Source organism: Hakea prostrata, chromosome 11 (assembly GCF_041222555.1).
Source record: "Hakea prostrata isolate BN-2017 chromosome 11, UWA_Hpros_2, whole genome shotgun sequence".
Lineage (NCBI taxonomy): Eukaryota > Viridiplantae > Streptophyta > Magnoliopsida > Proteales > Proteaceae > Hakea > Hakea prostrata.
The window spans coordinates 15,322,931-15,341,321 of NC_142610.1; the positions used below are offsets into that span (position 1 = coordinate 15,322,931).

An 18,391-nucleotide genomic window follows, 5' to 3' on the forward strand; every position below is an offset into this window, starting at 1 on the left:
GCAAAATCTTCACGGTCAGCAGCAGGCAGCAGCAGTGTTGCGGCAAATCAAAATCCAGCTTGTAGTGTATATAAACTAAAAGCCCGCCATGGAAACAAAATCGTCACGGCCTCTTGGAGTTTAAAGGAAAAAGAGAAAGGTTTTCAAAATCTGAGAAAACCTAATTGGAATCTCTGTTTATTCAGGAACGAACGAAAATGTCTTCGCTCGTTCTTTCTCCATTATCGTCGTCTTCTTCTTCTTCAGCTCTGGTTTCTATTCCCGTCCAGAGCAGATGCTTTGTCTCCAATGAATCTAGCCTTCAAGTATCTCTTCGACGTGGCGTGGTTGGTAACTTAATCTCTTCTGATAACCGTATTCACTTGAAAAAAACGATTTTGAATCTAAAGTTTGTGCAGAAAATTAAGTTCATTAGATCAGTGAAAAGAGTTAAACGTAATTCGGTGTTCTTGAACTGGATTTTTCAATAGTTTTTGTTCTTATTTTATGTTTATTTATCTTGTTAAGAGGTATGATATGAAGGAACCGTTAAGGTTTGATAATGGAAATCCAATGGCTATTCCGGTTGGTTTGTCCTCTTCTCACACTGAAGTTACAAATAGCATGAATGATAATAAGCTGCGAATTTTCTCTGGCACGGCTAATCCTTGATAGAACACTTGGACGGCCACATTATATTGCACCGATAGACGTGGCACTGAAAGATGACAAATAGACCGTTTAGGTTTTTGGCAGAAAACGGATTTATCGGTTTGTCGGTCTGGCTTGATTCGAATAACCGGATATTCCGGTCAGGTTTCAAGATTAACTCAAACTTGACACGTCGACTTCGTTTTGTTAACCGCTTTCCAGAAAAAGTGAAAGCCAACTCACAGAATGAAATCGAAAGTTTGAAAATCAACGATTCCAGTTGGCTTATGTCAGAAAAGTAACTTCCACACTCAATGGATAATATTTAGCCACGTGGCATGAGCAAGGGTTTTGTCCTTTCTCGTCATTTCCAGTGAAGTTACTGGGCTAGTGGGTTTCCGTCTTCCTACCAGAACTCTAACCAAACTCGAGCTCTTCACCGTTCTTTTCACTTCGATGCTTGTAATGTATAAAAGCTCAAAAACCTCCATGGAAACAAAACAGTCACGCCATCTCAGAGTCTAGAGGAAAGAAAGTAGGTTTTCAAAGTCTGAAAAAACCTAATTGGAATTGCTGTTGATTCAGAGAAGGAAAATGGCTTCGCTCGTTTTTTCTCCATTGTCGTCGTCTTCTTCTTCGGCTCTGGTTTCTATTCCAGTCCGGAGCTCTAGATGTTTCGTCTCCAATGACTCTAGCCTTCGAATGACTCTTCCAAATGGCGTGGTAAGTAATTTTATCTCTTCTGATAGCCATATTCACGGTTTCAAATCTGAAGTTTGTTCAGGAAATTCTAGTTCATTAGGTAAAGGAAAAGCATGAGTTAAATGTAATTTAATTCGGTGTTAATTACTCTTGAACTGGTCAGTTTCATCTGGTTCTGTTGGATTTTTTTTGTAATGTAATTCGGTGCATCTTGAACTGGACAGTTTCATCTGGTTGTGGTGGATATATTTTTTTTAATAGTTTTGTTCTTATATCTTGTTGTTAAGAGGTGTGATATGACCGAGGCGTTAAAGTTTGACAATGGAAACCCAATCTTTAATGGAATGACTATGCCGAGTGTCTTGTCTTCTTCTCACACCAAAATTACAAATAGCGGGAATGATAATAGACTGCGAATTTTCTCTGGCACGGCTAATCCTTCACTTACTCAGGTAAATAGCTTGGTCTTGATTGTGACAGTTTTCGTTTTGCTTGTGTGGACTTATCATTTATATACACTTCATAGAAAACAGGATAATCTTATATATAGTCTGTCAAACTCAACTTATTCTTGATTGCTTTATGTTGAGTGGAATGGTTCATCAGAAGTTTTCAGTCAAATAAAAAAAATCAAATCTTTGTCTTATTTCATATCTAACTCTAAGCTTGATAAACAGAGACTTATGAGTTGTTTATATATAGTACTAGTACTTAATTCTCTCTAAACCTGATCCATGCTATAGATACATGGTAATACATATGTAATTTATTTCTTCTTTTGTTGCTCCGGTCCTCAATGAGCTTTTGCCATAGGTATCAAGGCATAGCCTAGGCAACAACAAGGTGTCCAAACTCCTGGGTCACCTACGCAGGTGCCTTGCTACCTTCCTTTTTTGATGCCATGGCTACCTTGGTACTCTTGGACTCCTAATGGTTCCAGTTTGGATGACCAATGTCCATGATAAGACAGATACTAATCGTTCTTTAGTTTTCCTTTGAACAATTTTGGTTTGCTTATAATTTCAGGTGACAAGGTTGACTAACCTTTTTCCCACAGGGAGGGATGTCACCTGAGAGAGAAGTTTGCTGTCTCCGGTGGGCTTCTCTGAAGTAAGCTCCTGCATGATGGCCCCCCCTCCCCCCTTTGTTCCCTCCGGCTGCTCCCCTGCCCAGTCTGATGTCCCTATGATCCTTCCTCCCTCCCTTGACTCGTTCCCTACCACTTCTCCAGCTAAACCCTGGAGCTCCCTCTTTAACTCCATCACAAATGATTGCAACCTCTTGTTCATTCCCTCTACTCTCTCGTCGACTACCCCTATTGGCCACTGACTGTCTCTTGCTACCAAGGAAAGCATTCTTCTTTGGCAATCTTCTATTGTTGGGCAGTTTCTTGGCCTTTCTCCCCCTGTTGGTATTGTTAAAACCTCTTTATCCAAACAATGGAAAGCTTTAGAATCTTTGGACTTTTTTGCTCTTGATTCTGGCTTCTTTCTCTTCAATCTCCACTCCTCCGATTGTAAAGCCTGTGCTCTGGAAGGTTCTCCTTCCTTCGTCGGTAAATCCCCTATTTCCCTCCGGCCATGGCATCCTTCAATGCCCCTCCATAGAGTCGACTTTAGCATAATCCCCCTGTAGATCAATTTTCCTGGTCTTGCTCTTGATTTCTGGAATACTGAATATCTCAGTCGCATCGGTTCTGCCATTGGAAGACCCCTTCGCTCTGGTCATAAAACTTTGAATTTCAAAAGGCTTTCCTATGCCCGCATTTATGTTGAAGTATCAGCTGCGCATCCTCTCCCGTCCTCCATCTCCATCGTTGATGATAATGGTCTCAACTATAGACAAGTTATTGTCTATGGCTGGGTTCTATTAAGATGTTTCACTTGTCGTCGCTTTGGCCACGAGACTGGCGCCTGCCCTTCGGCCACCTCGAGTGCCCCATAGACTTCTTCTGGTAAAGATTTCGTGTCAGTTCTTGGTAGCCTCATCATCGACAGGTTGGAAAAATGCTCAATCGATGTCCCTAGCTCCACGGTTGTCGTTGCTCCAGATGTTGCCGAAGAAGCCGCCGTTGATCAAGATCAAGATCTTGATGGCTCCGTTGAAGCTGTCCTTGAAGCTTCTGTAGAAGCCGATACTGATCAAGATCTAGAAGGATCTTTTGTTGCCACTAATGATCAAAGCCTTGAAGACGATGCCGAAGTCACTGTTTCTCGTGTTTTTTTCGCCCTCTGCTGGTGGTTCTCAATTTTCGTTGTTAGCCTTCACTTACCGGAGAAGAAACCGTTCTACTTCTGTACCGACAGTGACCTCTCCTAGCACATCGCCCCAAATCGTGCAAACCTCTCTGTGATCCCTGCAGTCGATGCCTCTGCTACTTCTCACGAAGCCATCCGAGAACCTTGCAGTCGATGCCTCTGCTGCCACTGTCGAAGCCAGGTCTGCTTTGCCTTCCTCATCTCCTGAAAATCCTCTCTCCTCTAACCGGTCCGTTCAAGAGTCGTCGCCCATCTCTCCTGACCCTTGCGATATACCATTCCTCTTTCGTGAAAACCTCTCCTCTGAGCTCTCTGTTAACCCTTATCGCCTTACCACCTTCCCTCTTGGGTGATCGACTCTCTCTGACCTTATGACCTCCTCTCCTAATGTTATCCTTGATCAAGAAAACTTTCCCTCTTTGCCCTCTCCTATTTGCTCCATCTTGGGCCCTTTGCCCCATGGGCCCAAACTTATTACCCCTTGCTCCTCTCATCTCTCTTTGTCCCATGGGCCTACTCTTACGAACCCTTTGGCCCATTCTCCCTATCCCCTCACTTATTCCTCCTCTCGCCCCTCATCCTCGGATGCCCCTCCTCTATCTTCAGCCATCGATTTAAATCCCCCTGAGCACACTACTGTGTCTCCTTCCTCCCTCCATGCTCACGATCTTGACCGTGCTGGGTGTAGAAGGAGTAATCGTCCTATTAAAGGGCACAACCCTTATGGTGACGACTTCTTGATTGAGCCCAAGTATTCCAAGAGAAAGAAGGAAAAGAGAAAATCCCCAAAATCAGCAAACTAGTTTCTTTTGATCTCTGTCTGGCCCTTGTCTTTTGGCTACGTCATAGTTGCTATGTCTGTTCGCTTCGTTGTATGTTCGCTCTTTCGTTTTTAATGGATTTATTTATTCATCCCAAAAAAAATAAAAATAATAATCTGAATCCCAAGCCCAACACCAGCAAGCTGTAGTGAGAATAAAAATCCTCCTGAAACGACTTCCAAAAATTTTGACACTATCCTTTCCCTGAATTTATCTTAAAACTCTCTTAGATCAGCACTTTGTTTCACCAGATACTTCGACATCAGCATGAAAACCTGCATGCAATTTATATTTCAGAGCTTCCCATAGAAGCTTTTGCAAAATGAAATTGAGATAATTTTCTACCTGCAGTTGTCCCAAAGACTCAAATGCACTTACCGATAGAGATAACACCTTCTCGAAAGTCTTATTCACCAGAGTTCCTATCAGATTTCATCATAGGTGAGTATTTCTCCCCTTCAGTTTCACCTGCTGATCACTTTCTTAAAAGTGCACCCCCTTAAACCATTACATTCACTTTACATCTTTTTAAACTCCACCGCTTTCCCCTCCCTTCGAGCGATTAGATTCCCTTCAGTTTCTTTGAAACTAGAATCCTCTTCCATCCTGCTCAAACTATTAAATTCAGTTCAATTTTTTTGAAACTACACCCCTCTCCCAAACTAGTTCTGTTTTCGTTACTAGGCTTTAGGTTCACCAGAATTGTTCATAAGTGTACTAAACATTATACTAAACATTCTATGTTATCACATGGGAAGTAGGTTCTTTGAGCCACTACACCAGCATATGATGGCACCTCTGAGTCTATCTTTCTCCTCATGTGAGATTATCACGTTGCCCTCCTATGTTACCTTTTTGTCACACCTCATTAATGCGTTGCTGCTTCCTCAAATACCCTTCCTTGGTATATATTCTTAGAATCTCCGTGTGCCCCTCTTTTGGATAGGTAGGATTTGTCCCCTCGTCTTAGTGCAGCAACCCAATGCATTACCAGTCAACCGTGTTGTTACCTCAAAGTTTTATCCTTATACTGGGTAATCCCTTTTTAATTTGAAATGGGATTTAAATTCAGTCCTATGCTGTCACCAACTACAGATTCAGCTTCAAAAGTTAGCGATCTACAATTGATGTTTAATGTAGAAGGATGTAGCTTCAAAAGTTAGTGTGGGGGGTTTGGGTTAGGTGAAGAAATAAACCAATTCTTTATCAAGTTTTATGAAAAACTGTTCAACATAGACCTTTTCAAGTTAGCGATCTACAATTGATGTTTAATGTAGAAGGATGTAGAAAGATGTCAAAATCAATGTCCACTCTTGGCAACTCACCAAATTCAAGCCAGGTGTCAACCAATCTATCGTAAGAAGCTTGCATACTGCATGTGACTGGGGGGGGGGGTATCAGTTTTTCTCTCAAATAGCTTTCTATTACATTGACAGATTGCAAATTGGACCATACTCCATTAGATTCTTCTTTATTTTAAAAGCTAATATGGGGTTGTGGTAAGGAAAAAAATCTTATCCACCAATGAAGAACCCCATTATGCATCCTATAAAATGTTTCCTCTCATGATGCAATTGTTGGATCCATTAAATTTGTACTTTGCATCTCTTAGCAAAATACTAATCAAATCCTTTTTGGATTGCCCTAACCGTATTTTCCAATTTATTTGTGTTTCACTTGGAATCCCTTTTTGTGTGTGTGTGTGTGTGTGTGTTTTTTTTTTGGGGGGGGGGGGGGGGGGGGTTGGTTTTTGATCCATTAGTTCATTAGCAAAATATATGAAAATAATGTCGTACTTAAAATCATTATCTACAAGGAAGCTATTGATTTACTTTATAATGTTCCTACCCTTGCTTGAGTTGAATGCACTAGGATATTTTATTACTTGGTAAATTGTTTTTCGTTTCTCCTAATGCATTTTATTTTCCTAGGAAATCGCATGCTACATGGGGCTGGAGCTTGGAAAGATCAAAATTAAGCGATTTGCAGATGGCGAGATCTATGTTCAGTTGCAAGAAAGCGTTAGAGGATGTGATGTTTATTTGGTACAACCTACCTGTCCTCCAGCAAATGAGAATCTCATGGAGCTTTTGATAATGATTGATGCTTGTCGGAGAGCATCTGCCAAAACTATTACTGCAGTGATACCATATTTTGGATATGCAAGAGCAGATAGAAAGGTAACTGTCTTCTCTTGGTGTGAAGGTGATCTGAACTAATTAAAAAAATGGCAACTAAAATGTCATTCAAGCAAGTTGTGGAAAAAAAATACTGGTCTCCTTTTTCCCAAACACCCTCACCCAAAAAAATAGAAAAAGAGAAAAGGGGGGGGGGGGGTTCCGTAATTGTAATTTACTGAAATTAAACTGAACAAAGTTGAGTTATTGTATCTGAAAGGTTGTAGATTCAAAATTTTCCTTTCCTGCAATATATATATATTTTTTTGGATGTGGGGGGGGGGGGGGGGAGTTGTAAGCTTCAAAATGTTTGCCCCTCCCAGACCTACAATATGGGATGCTTTTTAAATGAAATAAATAAGTAGTGGTGAACATGCATGGAGTTAGGCTGATTAATTAATGGACTACCACCTGGATATCCTGGTTGAAATGCAAACCTGATTAGATGAGCAAAACAACTAGGCATGGATTTCTCTCATCCTTCATGTGGTTGTGATGATAATACCAATGCTCTGAGCCTGGGGGATTTTCTTTGTGGGAGTTCTTTTCTTTGCAACTTAAAAGGCATGGGGCGTATTGTGTTGACCAATTCCAGGTCTTTGCATAATCAACCTTGAAAGGCCTTCCACAAGGCCAAATGAATGCCATATGACAGGTTGGATGAGACCCAAGGATGCCTTGATTATCAAAAACTACAAAGCGAGTGTATGCTGGTACATGGGTGGATCAATGAATGGTTGGTTCTAAGAATTGATAGATGCCCAATCTGTCCAACTCTAGTATTGTCACAATGGAAAAATCATGCTTCCAAATGGCATAAAGTAGGTTCTGTGTGGGTAGGTAAGCTTTCCTATGTGGGGCATGCAGAAGGTCTTTCGCATTGACTCATTAATGTAGGAATAGCTTTCCAAGCCCTCATCTAATTATTGTTTTATAATATTAATCTTCAGAATTTGGTCCTAATAGTTGTCTCCTATGATTTGCTTTCTTCAGACCCAAGGACGTGAGTCTATTGCAGCTAAACTTGTAGCAAACATGATTACAGAAGCAGGTGCACATCGTGTTCTTGCTTGTGATCTACATTCTGGCCAGTCCATGGGTTATTTTGATATTCCTGTAGATCATGTGTATGGTCAGGTAATTATTCAATGCTACATTTTCATTGATATTGTGTTTGATTGCTATAATGCATTTCTTTTGTCTAAATGATTCAAGTTCTAGTTTGACTAACATGCTAGTTGGTGTCCCCCCTCTTGTAGCCTGTGATTCTTGATTACCTGGCAAGCAAGACTATATCTTATGGTGATCTGGTAGTGGTCTCACCTGATGTTGGAGGTGTTGCTAGAGCTCGTGCTTTTGCCAAGAAACTATCCGATGCCCCTCTTGCCATTGTGGATAAACGGCGTCAAGGCCACAATATTGCAGAGGTAGGATTCTGAGGAACTGTTATATTTAGTGTCTACTATACAAAATTATGCCTACTGGTGTTAGTATTATAATTTAGGAGATTGATAAGGGAGACTGTTCGGAAAGAGTACGCTTGGGTTCTTGCCCATATGCTGTGAGTCATTCCCACCATTTTGTCAGGTCCCACTTAAGAACGTCCTGCAAGCCAATTTTAAATCAACCATAGGATTCATACCACCAGATGTATATCTAGTTGATAGCTCTAGTTGTTACTAGTTCAGATCCATGTAACCTTAATAGTTAAGATATCTTCTAGTGTCATTATTCAAGAATTTGGCCTTCCAGGCCAGCTCGGTGGTCCAAAAAATCAAGTTGGTCCAATGTCTTGATGATTTGCTGCTTTATTTGGATTGGGAACTTGTTTGGCCATCTTGGTGGGTTTTTGACCTAGTATGGGTTTGAAACTTGTTTAGAGCCTATTTTTAGCCTCTTGAATAGAATGGTACTATCAAATTTTGGAAAAATGAAGTACAAATAGGAGTTTGACTCTAGACCATAGGTTGTTGATGCTACAATGTGCTGGAAGTCTAAAATACACTATTTTATACATAATTTAGTAATTGATAGCAATCAAATTGTACACTTGATGTAAAACAATTTCAATGACCATTAGAAATGGAAAATTGTAAAAATTGTAAAAATTGTCAACCTTAAAGTAGGCCCTATCATACATCGGTGGTATCTTTTGTTCTCACTTGAGTCTCTTGACTCACTTATACATCAATACTAAGTTTTAAACTCTTAATTCATCATTCCAATACAGATTTAATCAATCTAAACTTTGAAGCATATTACCCTCTGCTTGTAACAACAGGGTTTCCCATGTCAGAGTGCTGTTGAAGAATTGCTTGTACTATTTCACACAATGCATATTAGAGGGGTTATCAGCTAGTGTAGGAATGCTCGGATGTCAAATGGATTTGTTGTAGATGTTGCACACGGGTGATACTATCCAGCTGCTCTGCATATTTTCCATTAAAACCTGAGCTGAGAAGCCATGTCTCAGCACTCTAGGAGCACAAACCAGTGAAACCAACAAGTTTCATGAGTTCTGTAGATCTCGTTGGCCTTGTTCGAGTTATTGCGTTTTACAGATGGGTTGGTTTGAGATCTTTATCGAATCAAGGTATCTTTATGACAAAGATGTTGTACTTTATTCAACTCCATGGGCATCTTGTCTTGGTCGGAAATATTTCCAAGATCTCAGCAAGTTCTTGTACTATGAGCAGTATCGGACAATAAGATTACCAGTAAAAGAACTGTTAATACATGGATTTGACCCATGATGATGAAGAAATGGCTGCTGGATTTTGGTGAGCTAGAATAACTATTGAAATGAAAAGAAAAAGAAATACTGGAGGAGGAATGGAAGAGTCTCTCAGTGTTCACCATCTCCTTTAGCAACTCTCACTTGGCACAAAAGGCAAAGCCCATTCTTTCAACATCCAAAACTGATGGGAGAGGGGTTCCTTTCGTTTTTAGGAAATAAAATAATCATTCAAAGAACTTTACAGGCATGGAGGTCTCTTGGTACTGATATAAAACAGATCTCCATTATGCTATTTCATGAAATAGAAAGGCTAAAATAACATGCTAATTGTTAACTAGTATTTACAAGTTAATAGAAACTAAAACATTGCAGCACTAGGATAAGATCTTTGTCCAGTTTCTAACTTCTTGTCTTGATGTGTCATAATGATGGGTTTTGTCCCTGTCATGATTAGTTGTTTTCTTTATCTTTTGTTTTATTCTTTCCTAGTATACTAGTGTATACTTATCCTAAATTGGGGCTACACTAGGATTGGCTTCCTTTTTAATTGGTTTTACTCTGCAAATAAATGTTGAGGTGACTGCTAAACAGGCAGTTTTTGTTCTTGACGATCCCTTTTCTTCTCTCTTGTCTCTCTTGTCTCTTCTATTTCAGTTACTGGTTAAAGATTCTGGTTTTTCACATGTTATGAGAACTGTAACTAGTATCTCTTTTGAGAGAGTCTTCAAGTGTTTGGTTTGTGGTGAAACTATAGTTTAGAATAAGAAGTTTTATAAATGAAGATGATGCACATGTATAAAGATTATAACTGAATATTTAAGTGTATGGTTCAAAGGATTGTCTTGTGTCATCTAATACCTGAATTTTGTGTGAAAACATCTTTTGTAGGTAATGAATCTTATTGGTGATGTCAAAGGCAAAGTAGCAGTTATGGTGGATGACATGATTGACACTGCTGGTGAGTGGAGTCTTAAATGTCAAGTTGTATGGTATTCATATGGCTTTGGAAATGAAGCTTTTTTAGGTGCATCAGGAAGTCTGCTAATGTCGCTACATATGTTTGCAATATGGGGTTAGCAAGGGTGAGAGCAGAATCTTAGGTGATGGACCTCCAACTCTAGATCCCTAAACTTGATTTGGAAAGCCATATGCTTTGATGTCTCCACTAAACTTCAGTTGTTACCCACAACCCCCTCCCCCCATTCTGGACACCCCAAGGAACAAGCTCATTGTTGTTGCTTTGGGTCTCGGCTCTTCGTCATTGTTGCATCCAGTCACTTGTGGCGCCCCCCTGTTTCCTTGTACTTTCTTCTTATTTCCCCTCTTTTTCAGGGTACTTTGGTAATGAATTTCCTCATTCATCCAAGAAAATGTTCAAGAACCATGTTGCTATACCCCATTTTCCATTGTATTGGGAGATGAATTATTTAAAGATGATAAGCCCCCCCCCCCCCCCCTTCAAAGCTTCAACCATAAGCTGTTAAGTGAACTACAGATTTTCCTAGGGAACTCCTTAGTTGGATCATGCTTTGTTTTATGAATTTTTACTATATTTCGTAAGAATTTATATCATGGTCATTAATTGTTTTCTTGACTAGTGTTTGCTTGAAATTTCAGGAACTATTACAAAAGGTGCAGAGTTGTTACATCAAGAAGGGGCCAGGGAAGTCTATGCTTGTACCACACATGCTGTTTTCAGGTATCATCAGTATTCCTTGTTATATGCCTCATATGCCTTATATATAGGATTTCCTAATTGGCATCAAATTCTTTTTATATATTCTTATTTTTAGTTTTTACCTTTTCCAAAAGGCAAAGCCTATTCCAGGAGTAAGAAGATATTTTCGTGTATGCATCAAAAGAAATCAATCATATTCTTTTGTTGTCTCTTCGTAAATGTTTAATCCATTTGTTGGCTTATTTGACAATGATGCTGTGGAGTATTTCAAATGAATGACACCCGTCAAAGGAATTTGCTGGTGCAAAAATTCCAATGCTGATTTGGTGTTTGATAAATGTGCCAGTATGGCAGTATTGTCCTACAAATTGCTTGTGCAAAAGTGAGTGGAAATTCTCTTTGGTCATTTAGGTTAGATATTCAACCCACAGAGGATGATCTAGTGGGATCAGCCCTATAGGGTTTCTGCGGGAATTCCTGCCAGCTGAAGAGCACTTATTGTGCAGGATTGGATGAGGATTCTGACTATGATTACAGGAGAGGGGTTTCAGTCATGATGTTATTAACGTGTGTTTGATGAAACAAAAAGAGATAACATTCTGATAGAGACCTGGAATCTATATTGATGGATTTAGACTTTCAGCAAGTTAATGAATCCCTTTTTGGTGGGAAATGAAGTTTTAAATTTGTTAATCTGATTCAGAAGGATATGGTGTTTAATATATTAGGGACTTCAACCAGATTAATGGGATGGGAGTTCCATAAGTTGCTAGACTTAATGCTGCTCTTTGTTGAGGAGAGGGCTTTGTAGTGTTATTTCCTCTTTCAAGACATATGATAGGCTGATCAAATTTTCAATTGTATGGTTTGTAAATGATTGTGTTATTTTTTATTTGACGTGCACAAGAAAGAATTATCTGCAAGCTACATTGGGGAAGAATTACAATTGTGTTGATTGGGCTTCTAGGCAAATTGTATAATTCAGTGCACCTTGGCATGAATGGAGAAACTTGAGAGAAGAAGCGTTACCACTATGGTTCCATTCTTGTTTCTATTGAATGATACTGTAGGCACTTCTGATTAACTATAGACACCTGTCTGGTAAAACTGATGCCCTTGCATCTCTATCCTATCATGGTAGAGAAATGAACTAAATGGACCCAAGCTGTTAATCTTAGGATTCCCGAAAACCAGTGCAAAGTGAAGTGAAAAACAGAACTCTTAATGATGTCTGGAAAATGAATTATGAAGTTATGTTTCATGGAACCTACTGCAGGTTAAACTCGATGGGTGAGTCCTGGTTAATCATTTTGAGGGCTCCCTCTGTTGGATTTAACCTCTGCATGACTTCTGCTGGTTCTGTCTGACTTGTATTAATAGCAAGAAGATGATAGCTTTTGGACTTATTTGTTCATTGATGTTAGTTATGGTAACTGTACAGTGTAGATGCTGTCTTAATATTGAATCAGGTTGATACTTGGCCCCAAAAAAAAAAGAATCAGGTTGATACAATATGATTAACCTTAAATTTCTAGATTTAGAGTTATTACATGCACTCCCTGTGGATGCAGGAGGCTTTTAGGGATCCAAGTTGCAAAACTATCCTTCATTGTGGACAACTGGAGAACCATCAGTTCCTTTAACTTAAGAAAACTTGATCTTGAGCTGGATTTCATATACTTATCTCTTGTTCAACTGGTGACAGATTCCACTGTCCATACCCTCTTTCTTTCTAGAGGGGGAATGGGAAGGAAGAATGAAAAAACTGCATTTTCATGATTAGCTTATGGCTAGAAATGTAATACGGTAAGATGGTCAATTCAAACATTGGATGGGTTAAAAAATTACCTTTCAAAGAGATTCCTCAAAGAATTCCAACCATCGAATGCTTGTTCCTATAAATCGAATCTCCATTCCTTTGGATAGTCTAGAAATATGGTTTGAGCTTTTAAATAACTTTGCTGTGTATTTTTTCTCTCTTTTCTTTTGGGATAGTATATTTTGTTCAAGTTGAGCCCAAATGTACTTTTCACTTTACTCAATGGAGCTATTGAATTTTCAATTCTCATATCCTGTATGTTGAATATGAATGAGATGGTTAATGAACTGTTTTTGACATATCAAACACATTTAGATACAGCTCAGAACTATAATATCATTCTCTATGGTTCTGGAGTTTTGAAGCTATTAATTTATAGTTTAGTTTTGGTGAATTTTAATATATGGCACTTTCATGCACTTATTTTTTTTAACTCATGATTCTTTTCTCTTGCAGCCCTCCTGCCATCGAGAGATTGTCAAGTGGTCTGTTTCAAGAGGTGATTGTTACAAATACCATTCCACTGCTGGAGAAGAATTATTTCCCACAGCTTACAGTTCTCTCTGTAGCAAATCTATTAGGCGAGACCATTTGGCGTGTTCATGATGATGGCTCTGTGAGTAGCATTTTTCAGTAAATTGGACTATTACATAATGGCATTAGCTCATTTTGTTCTAGGCATGCAGTGTAAATTGCGTGTTACTTCTATCCTCCCTCTTTCTGTTCTTTCACCTTCCTTTTTAGCTGCTTTTCTTCTTCCTTGTTCTCGTCTTTAGGCCTATTTATCAAACATTACTTTTTTCTTCCAATAGAATTTCTTACAATGTTGACCTAGGTCTGTCTATCAACCAATAAGCTACTTGTATCATGGATTTTTTTGTTCTGCTACCTTAATCCCATTTATGGAGGTTATGCTCTACTGTCAATCAACTGATCCCATTCCAAATTTCAAGTCATATTGCTCATCTCCATTAAAGCCTGATATGGGATATTTATATGGTTCAAATTTCAATCCTAATGGTCAAGTTCATCTTCCTAGATCCTTTTTTTCGCTCCCCTTGTTTCTTTTACTAGATTTTAGGTAAGCTTTGAACTCTTTCCAAGAAAAAAACCTCATTCCCCAGTTTTCACTGCTACTACTGAGTGACTTTTATGTTATCTTTCATACTCTTTAAAACTTGTGGTTTAACTGCTAGCTACATCAATGTCCTCAAATTCCATTTCCCCAAATCTGGAGTAGACAATTTGTCTGGAGAATAGTTCACCGCACCCCCCTCCCCCCCCCCCCCCCCCCCCCCAAAAAAAAAAAAAAAAAAAAAAGAATGGAAAAAGGTGTGAAGGGTGATACATATTGGATTTGGTGATAGTTGTGTAATACAGTTATGAAATACCTTTTTTTGGTAAAAGTTATGAAATATTTCTGTATGCTTAAATCAATGCTTAATAAACTCGGTAGGAATTTTTTTCTGGATGAGGTTGATGTGTCGAGTGGTTAATGAAATATTCTGTGTACTTAGAATTGGCATTGTTGTTGCAAATTGTAGTTAATACTTAATAAGCCTTAAATTGACCTACAGTGTAAGGGAAATGGTAATTTTTGTGAGCCTCATGAGTGTTATAGACTAATCAGAGAACTTGAAAAACAATTTTGTTGTTCACGTTTTGATTACAATTTTAAGGAAAACTCATTCTCGTGGAGTTTGATGAGCTTAAGGGTGAATAGGGCAGATGTGATAATTTTAGGGGGTTGAATTCGGATTGAGCATTGATTTGTGCTCATTCGGGTGAAAATTGGATGCTATGGTAGAGGCTTTTGATCTTCCTACATCTGTTTTGAACCAGACTAGTGGAACAGAACCCTATTTGAATCCAAAACTTTGAAATACCAAATTGAGTTTAAATCATTTCTCAAATACTCATGCTGTTTGAAATTGAAAGGAAGGGTTTTTACTTTAATTAATGTAAAAGTTTTAGTATGGGCTCCAATTTCAACCAGGGATATGAAATCTATTTTTGAAGATCAAATCCAAGTTTGTTGAAATAAATTATAAAGATAACAACTCTATTTTGAATGTTTAGGTAGACTTTGGGATCTTCACATCCAAAGGCATGTTTATCCTTTAAGGGGCAATTTGATCGTTCTACGGGTGATCTCTTTTTACTACTTAATGGGAAAAACAGATGTCTAGGCCTTATTGGTCCTGTAGGTCTATATGGATACGGTCGTACCTGGGTTAAATGAGAATTAGTCTACAAATAATGGTGGGGTCTATTCAAAATCCATGTGAGTAGCATCAAATTAAACTATTCAGAGTAAAATTGCTTGGGTGTTGCGCAGTTAATGCAGACATTTGCAGTGAATGGTTGAGATCTCTTTTTGCACTTTTTGAGAAACGGACGGAGATATCTAGACCGTTCGTAGCATTGAAGTCGAGCTCTATAGCCCTGAGTATGTCTTAGGTAACACATAAGTTACCACGTCATTAATGGGAAGACCTACGTGTCCAACAAAAATTAGCGAGGTAACTAGAATCTCTACAATGCTTTTGTTTTTTTGGTGGTAGAAAAAATCTCTACAATGCAGATGTGAGGAAGATTGTTTGTATAGGAATCAGGCCATTGGGTTGCAGTCCTCTGGTCCTGTATGAGTCTCACGAGGATTGGGTCGGATCGGCTGGGCATGGACATTGTGTGAGTGTGATCAATGAGTTCATCGTTGAGTACAACCATATGCTCTCCCATAAGATGTTCGAACTCAGATCAAAGCTGCATTTATTTTGGGGGAGGGAGTTTACTGATAGTTTTTATATTGAAGGACGAGACTTATTACATAGAGTTGAACCCATGACTTCTTTACTAAGAGATGTTAGTTGTGAAACAATAACTTTATATTAGAGATTATAAGATATTATATATACCATAAAAAAATGTCAAACCTTGTTCATTAAGAAGTGTTGGTCAATGGTAAATGAAAAACCCTTTAAAAGTAAAGATAAAAAAAAAACACAATTTCGCATAGCTACATAAGTGCAGATGCGTAAATCCGTTCAATCTTTGAGAAGAATATTATACCATTTTAACCCAATTTTTTTCTCTTTTACATACAAATCACGTTTATCTTTCCTCTTATTTGCCCCTTATATATTATCCCTTGGGAGTGTCAAACTCCAAGTTCTCTCTATTGGATAAAATTGGGTCTTACCCTTATTTCAAATGAAGTTACAAAATTATTAACTCCGCCATTGGAGATTGAAATAAAAGGTTAAATGAGTTGACCTGCCTCATGAAGAACCAACTACCCAATTTCTTTAGTGTGATCATTCTTCTAGAGGCATTATAATCACAAATTATATATAATTTATATGTAAAAAATAATAAAATATTAAAAAAAATTAAAACTTCTTCACTCTAATCTTGTGGGCCCTTTGTAATTCATGGTCAACAACAGGATCGAGACTCATCTCTTCTTATCCCTTGTTATAGGCTCAAAACCTATTGGCTTCAAAACTTAATTAAATACCATAGCTTTTTAAGTCAGAATTTTAAAATTTCATGTCTGGGGAATTGGGTTTGGAGAATAGATACTTAATGGAAGGCAATTAATTTAAGATCACTCATATTAGCTTACACATATATAAAATATCTGAAGGATGCTAAAAACCCAGACGGCTTAGTCTCACTAATTAGTCTTATTGATTAGAAGCACAACATTATCATGTTTCATATGTATATATAATATAATTATTATACATATTCATTTAGAGTATGCTTTTGTTGAAAAATCTAGAACTCTTTACGACCCAAAATCCAAGACCAATTCAAACTCAATTACTATTTAGAGGTGGATGTGTTGGAAATATAACATAATTATGAACAATCATATAAAACAAATAAATAAATAAATATAGCAGCAACATAAGTGGAAAAACTTATCTTCAAAAGGCATGAACGATCTCTTGATCGAAAGCATAGTTACGTATATTCATGTGGTGATTCTTTTGAACAAAATTGACGTAATTGAAATGTACCAGTGATACTCTCCTTAAGGGATTTAAACGCCCCAAATAGTGCACATGTGTTCTGAATGCGTTTTCACCCCAAGATCAGTCAATTCCTCCATCACAGATGGTTCACTCTGTTGTTGATGAACTAAAGGATCCGCAAAGTTATATTGATCAATTCATTTTATGACACAGTTTAAAAAAAACCAACGGTTTTTAAACAACACTCTCACATGAATAAACAATCCCTCTCACCTTTATATAGAAGAGTAAGAGACACACCAAAGGTTATCTCCAAAAAATATATCTCTTCTCTTAAGGCATGTTTGTTACTAGCCTCCCAAAAGAGACACCTATTGGCCATTTAGGTGTCCATTAGGAAAAAGGCCCTACCATTCACAAAATGAAAATTTTGAATTTTAAAACCATAAAATTAGAACAAGATGTGTTTTTGTACACTGATGGTAGCCTCTAGCACATAGAAAGTAAGACCAAAGAGATCTTGGGTTCAAACTTCTGTCATTCCTCTTCACCCCCGCCCCCCTTCCATTCCTTGGCCCAAAAAAGAGATATTAGTTAGGGTTTTGTTGCTAAATTTTTTTAGTTTTTTATTGAATTTTCTTTTTCTTATTTGTATTGAGGTTCACCGGGGCTATTGGTTTGATGTTGACCAGAATTTTAATTTGTTTATTTTTTCATTGAATTTTCTTTTTCGTATTGAGGTTCACTGGGGCTAGTGTACACACACTTTGACTAAATGACTATATCTTTAGGGGGTTACCTTTTATATATAATTTAAATATTAGGCGGACTTTGCTCCTGATCCCAAAGGAATTCAAACTTTTGTCCTTATAGTTATGAGGCGTTAATTGGTCTTATCAAATGAGCAATCCTTCAGAGTTTTTGTTTTCTATGAATATGACTTAGACATCAGAGAGTCTAAGGTCTCCTGCTAGGAAAGAAAATCATTTGCTATCCACAGCAGTGCACATAGATGTCAAAAAATAAACTGAAATTTAAAGCATGATTTCAAATTTAAAAAGTTCAAAATAGACAATATTTCTTGCTTTCATAAGTTCTCAGATTATCAATGAACCAAACCAAAAGAACCCGTAACATAGATTCTGATTCATTTTTTTGTTTACTTTTTAATATCAGATGATGATTCTAATAGTAAACATTTAGAAGGAATTAGATCTAGCGGAGTTAATTGTAGAACTGCAGAAAATTAAGAAGATTTTATTCAGTTGCCATATCTACGGGAATACATTTACATTGAGCGTTCTTACGCTCAGACAACTGAACCAAATCAGCTTAGAAACTATGAACTATACAAGAAACCAAATAATTCTTCTTCTAACAAAAGAAACAAACTAGAAGAACTAACCCATTATCTGTCATTGGTGACAATATAGCAGCAGAAATCTAGGGCAATTGCTTTCTTCTTCTTCTTCTTCTTAGACGATTTTTATAGCTTGAAGCTTCACCAGTACTAAAAGCCAGTACTAAGCCCTGTTCGAAAGCTTCTGGTGTACAAGGTAGTCGCATAGGTCCTTCATTTTCATCTT

General features: G+C 37.9%; 1 protein-coding gene across 1 annotated transcript; it reads left to right on the forward strand.

Moving 5' to 3' along the window:
• Nucleotides 1-1,046: 1,046 nt before the first annotated feature.
• On the forward strand, nucleotides 1,047-14,113 carry LOC149000355 (ribose-phosphate pyrophosphokinase 1-like). Its single transcript, XM_089140512.1, has 8 exons — nucleotides 1,047-1,353; nucleotides 1,620-1,784; nucleotides 6,343-6,591; nucleotides 7,582-7,725; nucleotides 7,848-8,015; nucleotides 10,214-10,283; nucleotides 10,943-11,024; nucleotides 13,279-14,113. Exons 1-8 carry the CDS (start codon nucleotides 1,225-1,227, stop codon nucleotides 13,457-13,459), a joined length of 1,188 nt encoding a protein of 395 aa, XP_088996638.1. The 5' UTR covers nucleotides 1,047-1,224; the 3' UTR covers nucleotides 13,460-14,113.
• The last annotated feature ends 4,278 nt before the right edge of the window (nucleotides 14,114-18,391 follow it).

What these genes read in the sequence shown, in the direction of transcription:
- LOC149000355 (XM_089140512.1), top strand. Translation starts at nt 1,225, where the DNA reads ATGGCTTCGCTCGTTTTTTCTCCATTGTCGTCGTCTTCTTCTTCGGCT. An exon ending in TGACTCTTCCAAATGGCGTG is followed by an intron (nt 1,354 to 1,619) that starts GTAAGTAATTTT and finishes CTTGTTGTTAAG; the next exon opens with AGGTGTGATATGACCGAGGC. An exon ending in TAGATCATGTGTATGGTCAG is followed by an intron (nt 7,726 to 7,847) that starts GTAATTATTCAA and finishes CCCCTCTTGTAG; the next exon opens with CCTGTGATTCTTGATTACCT.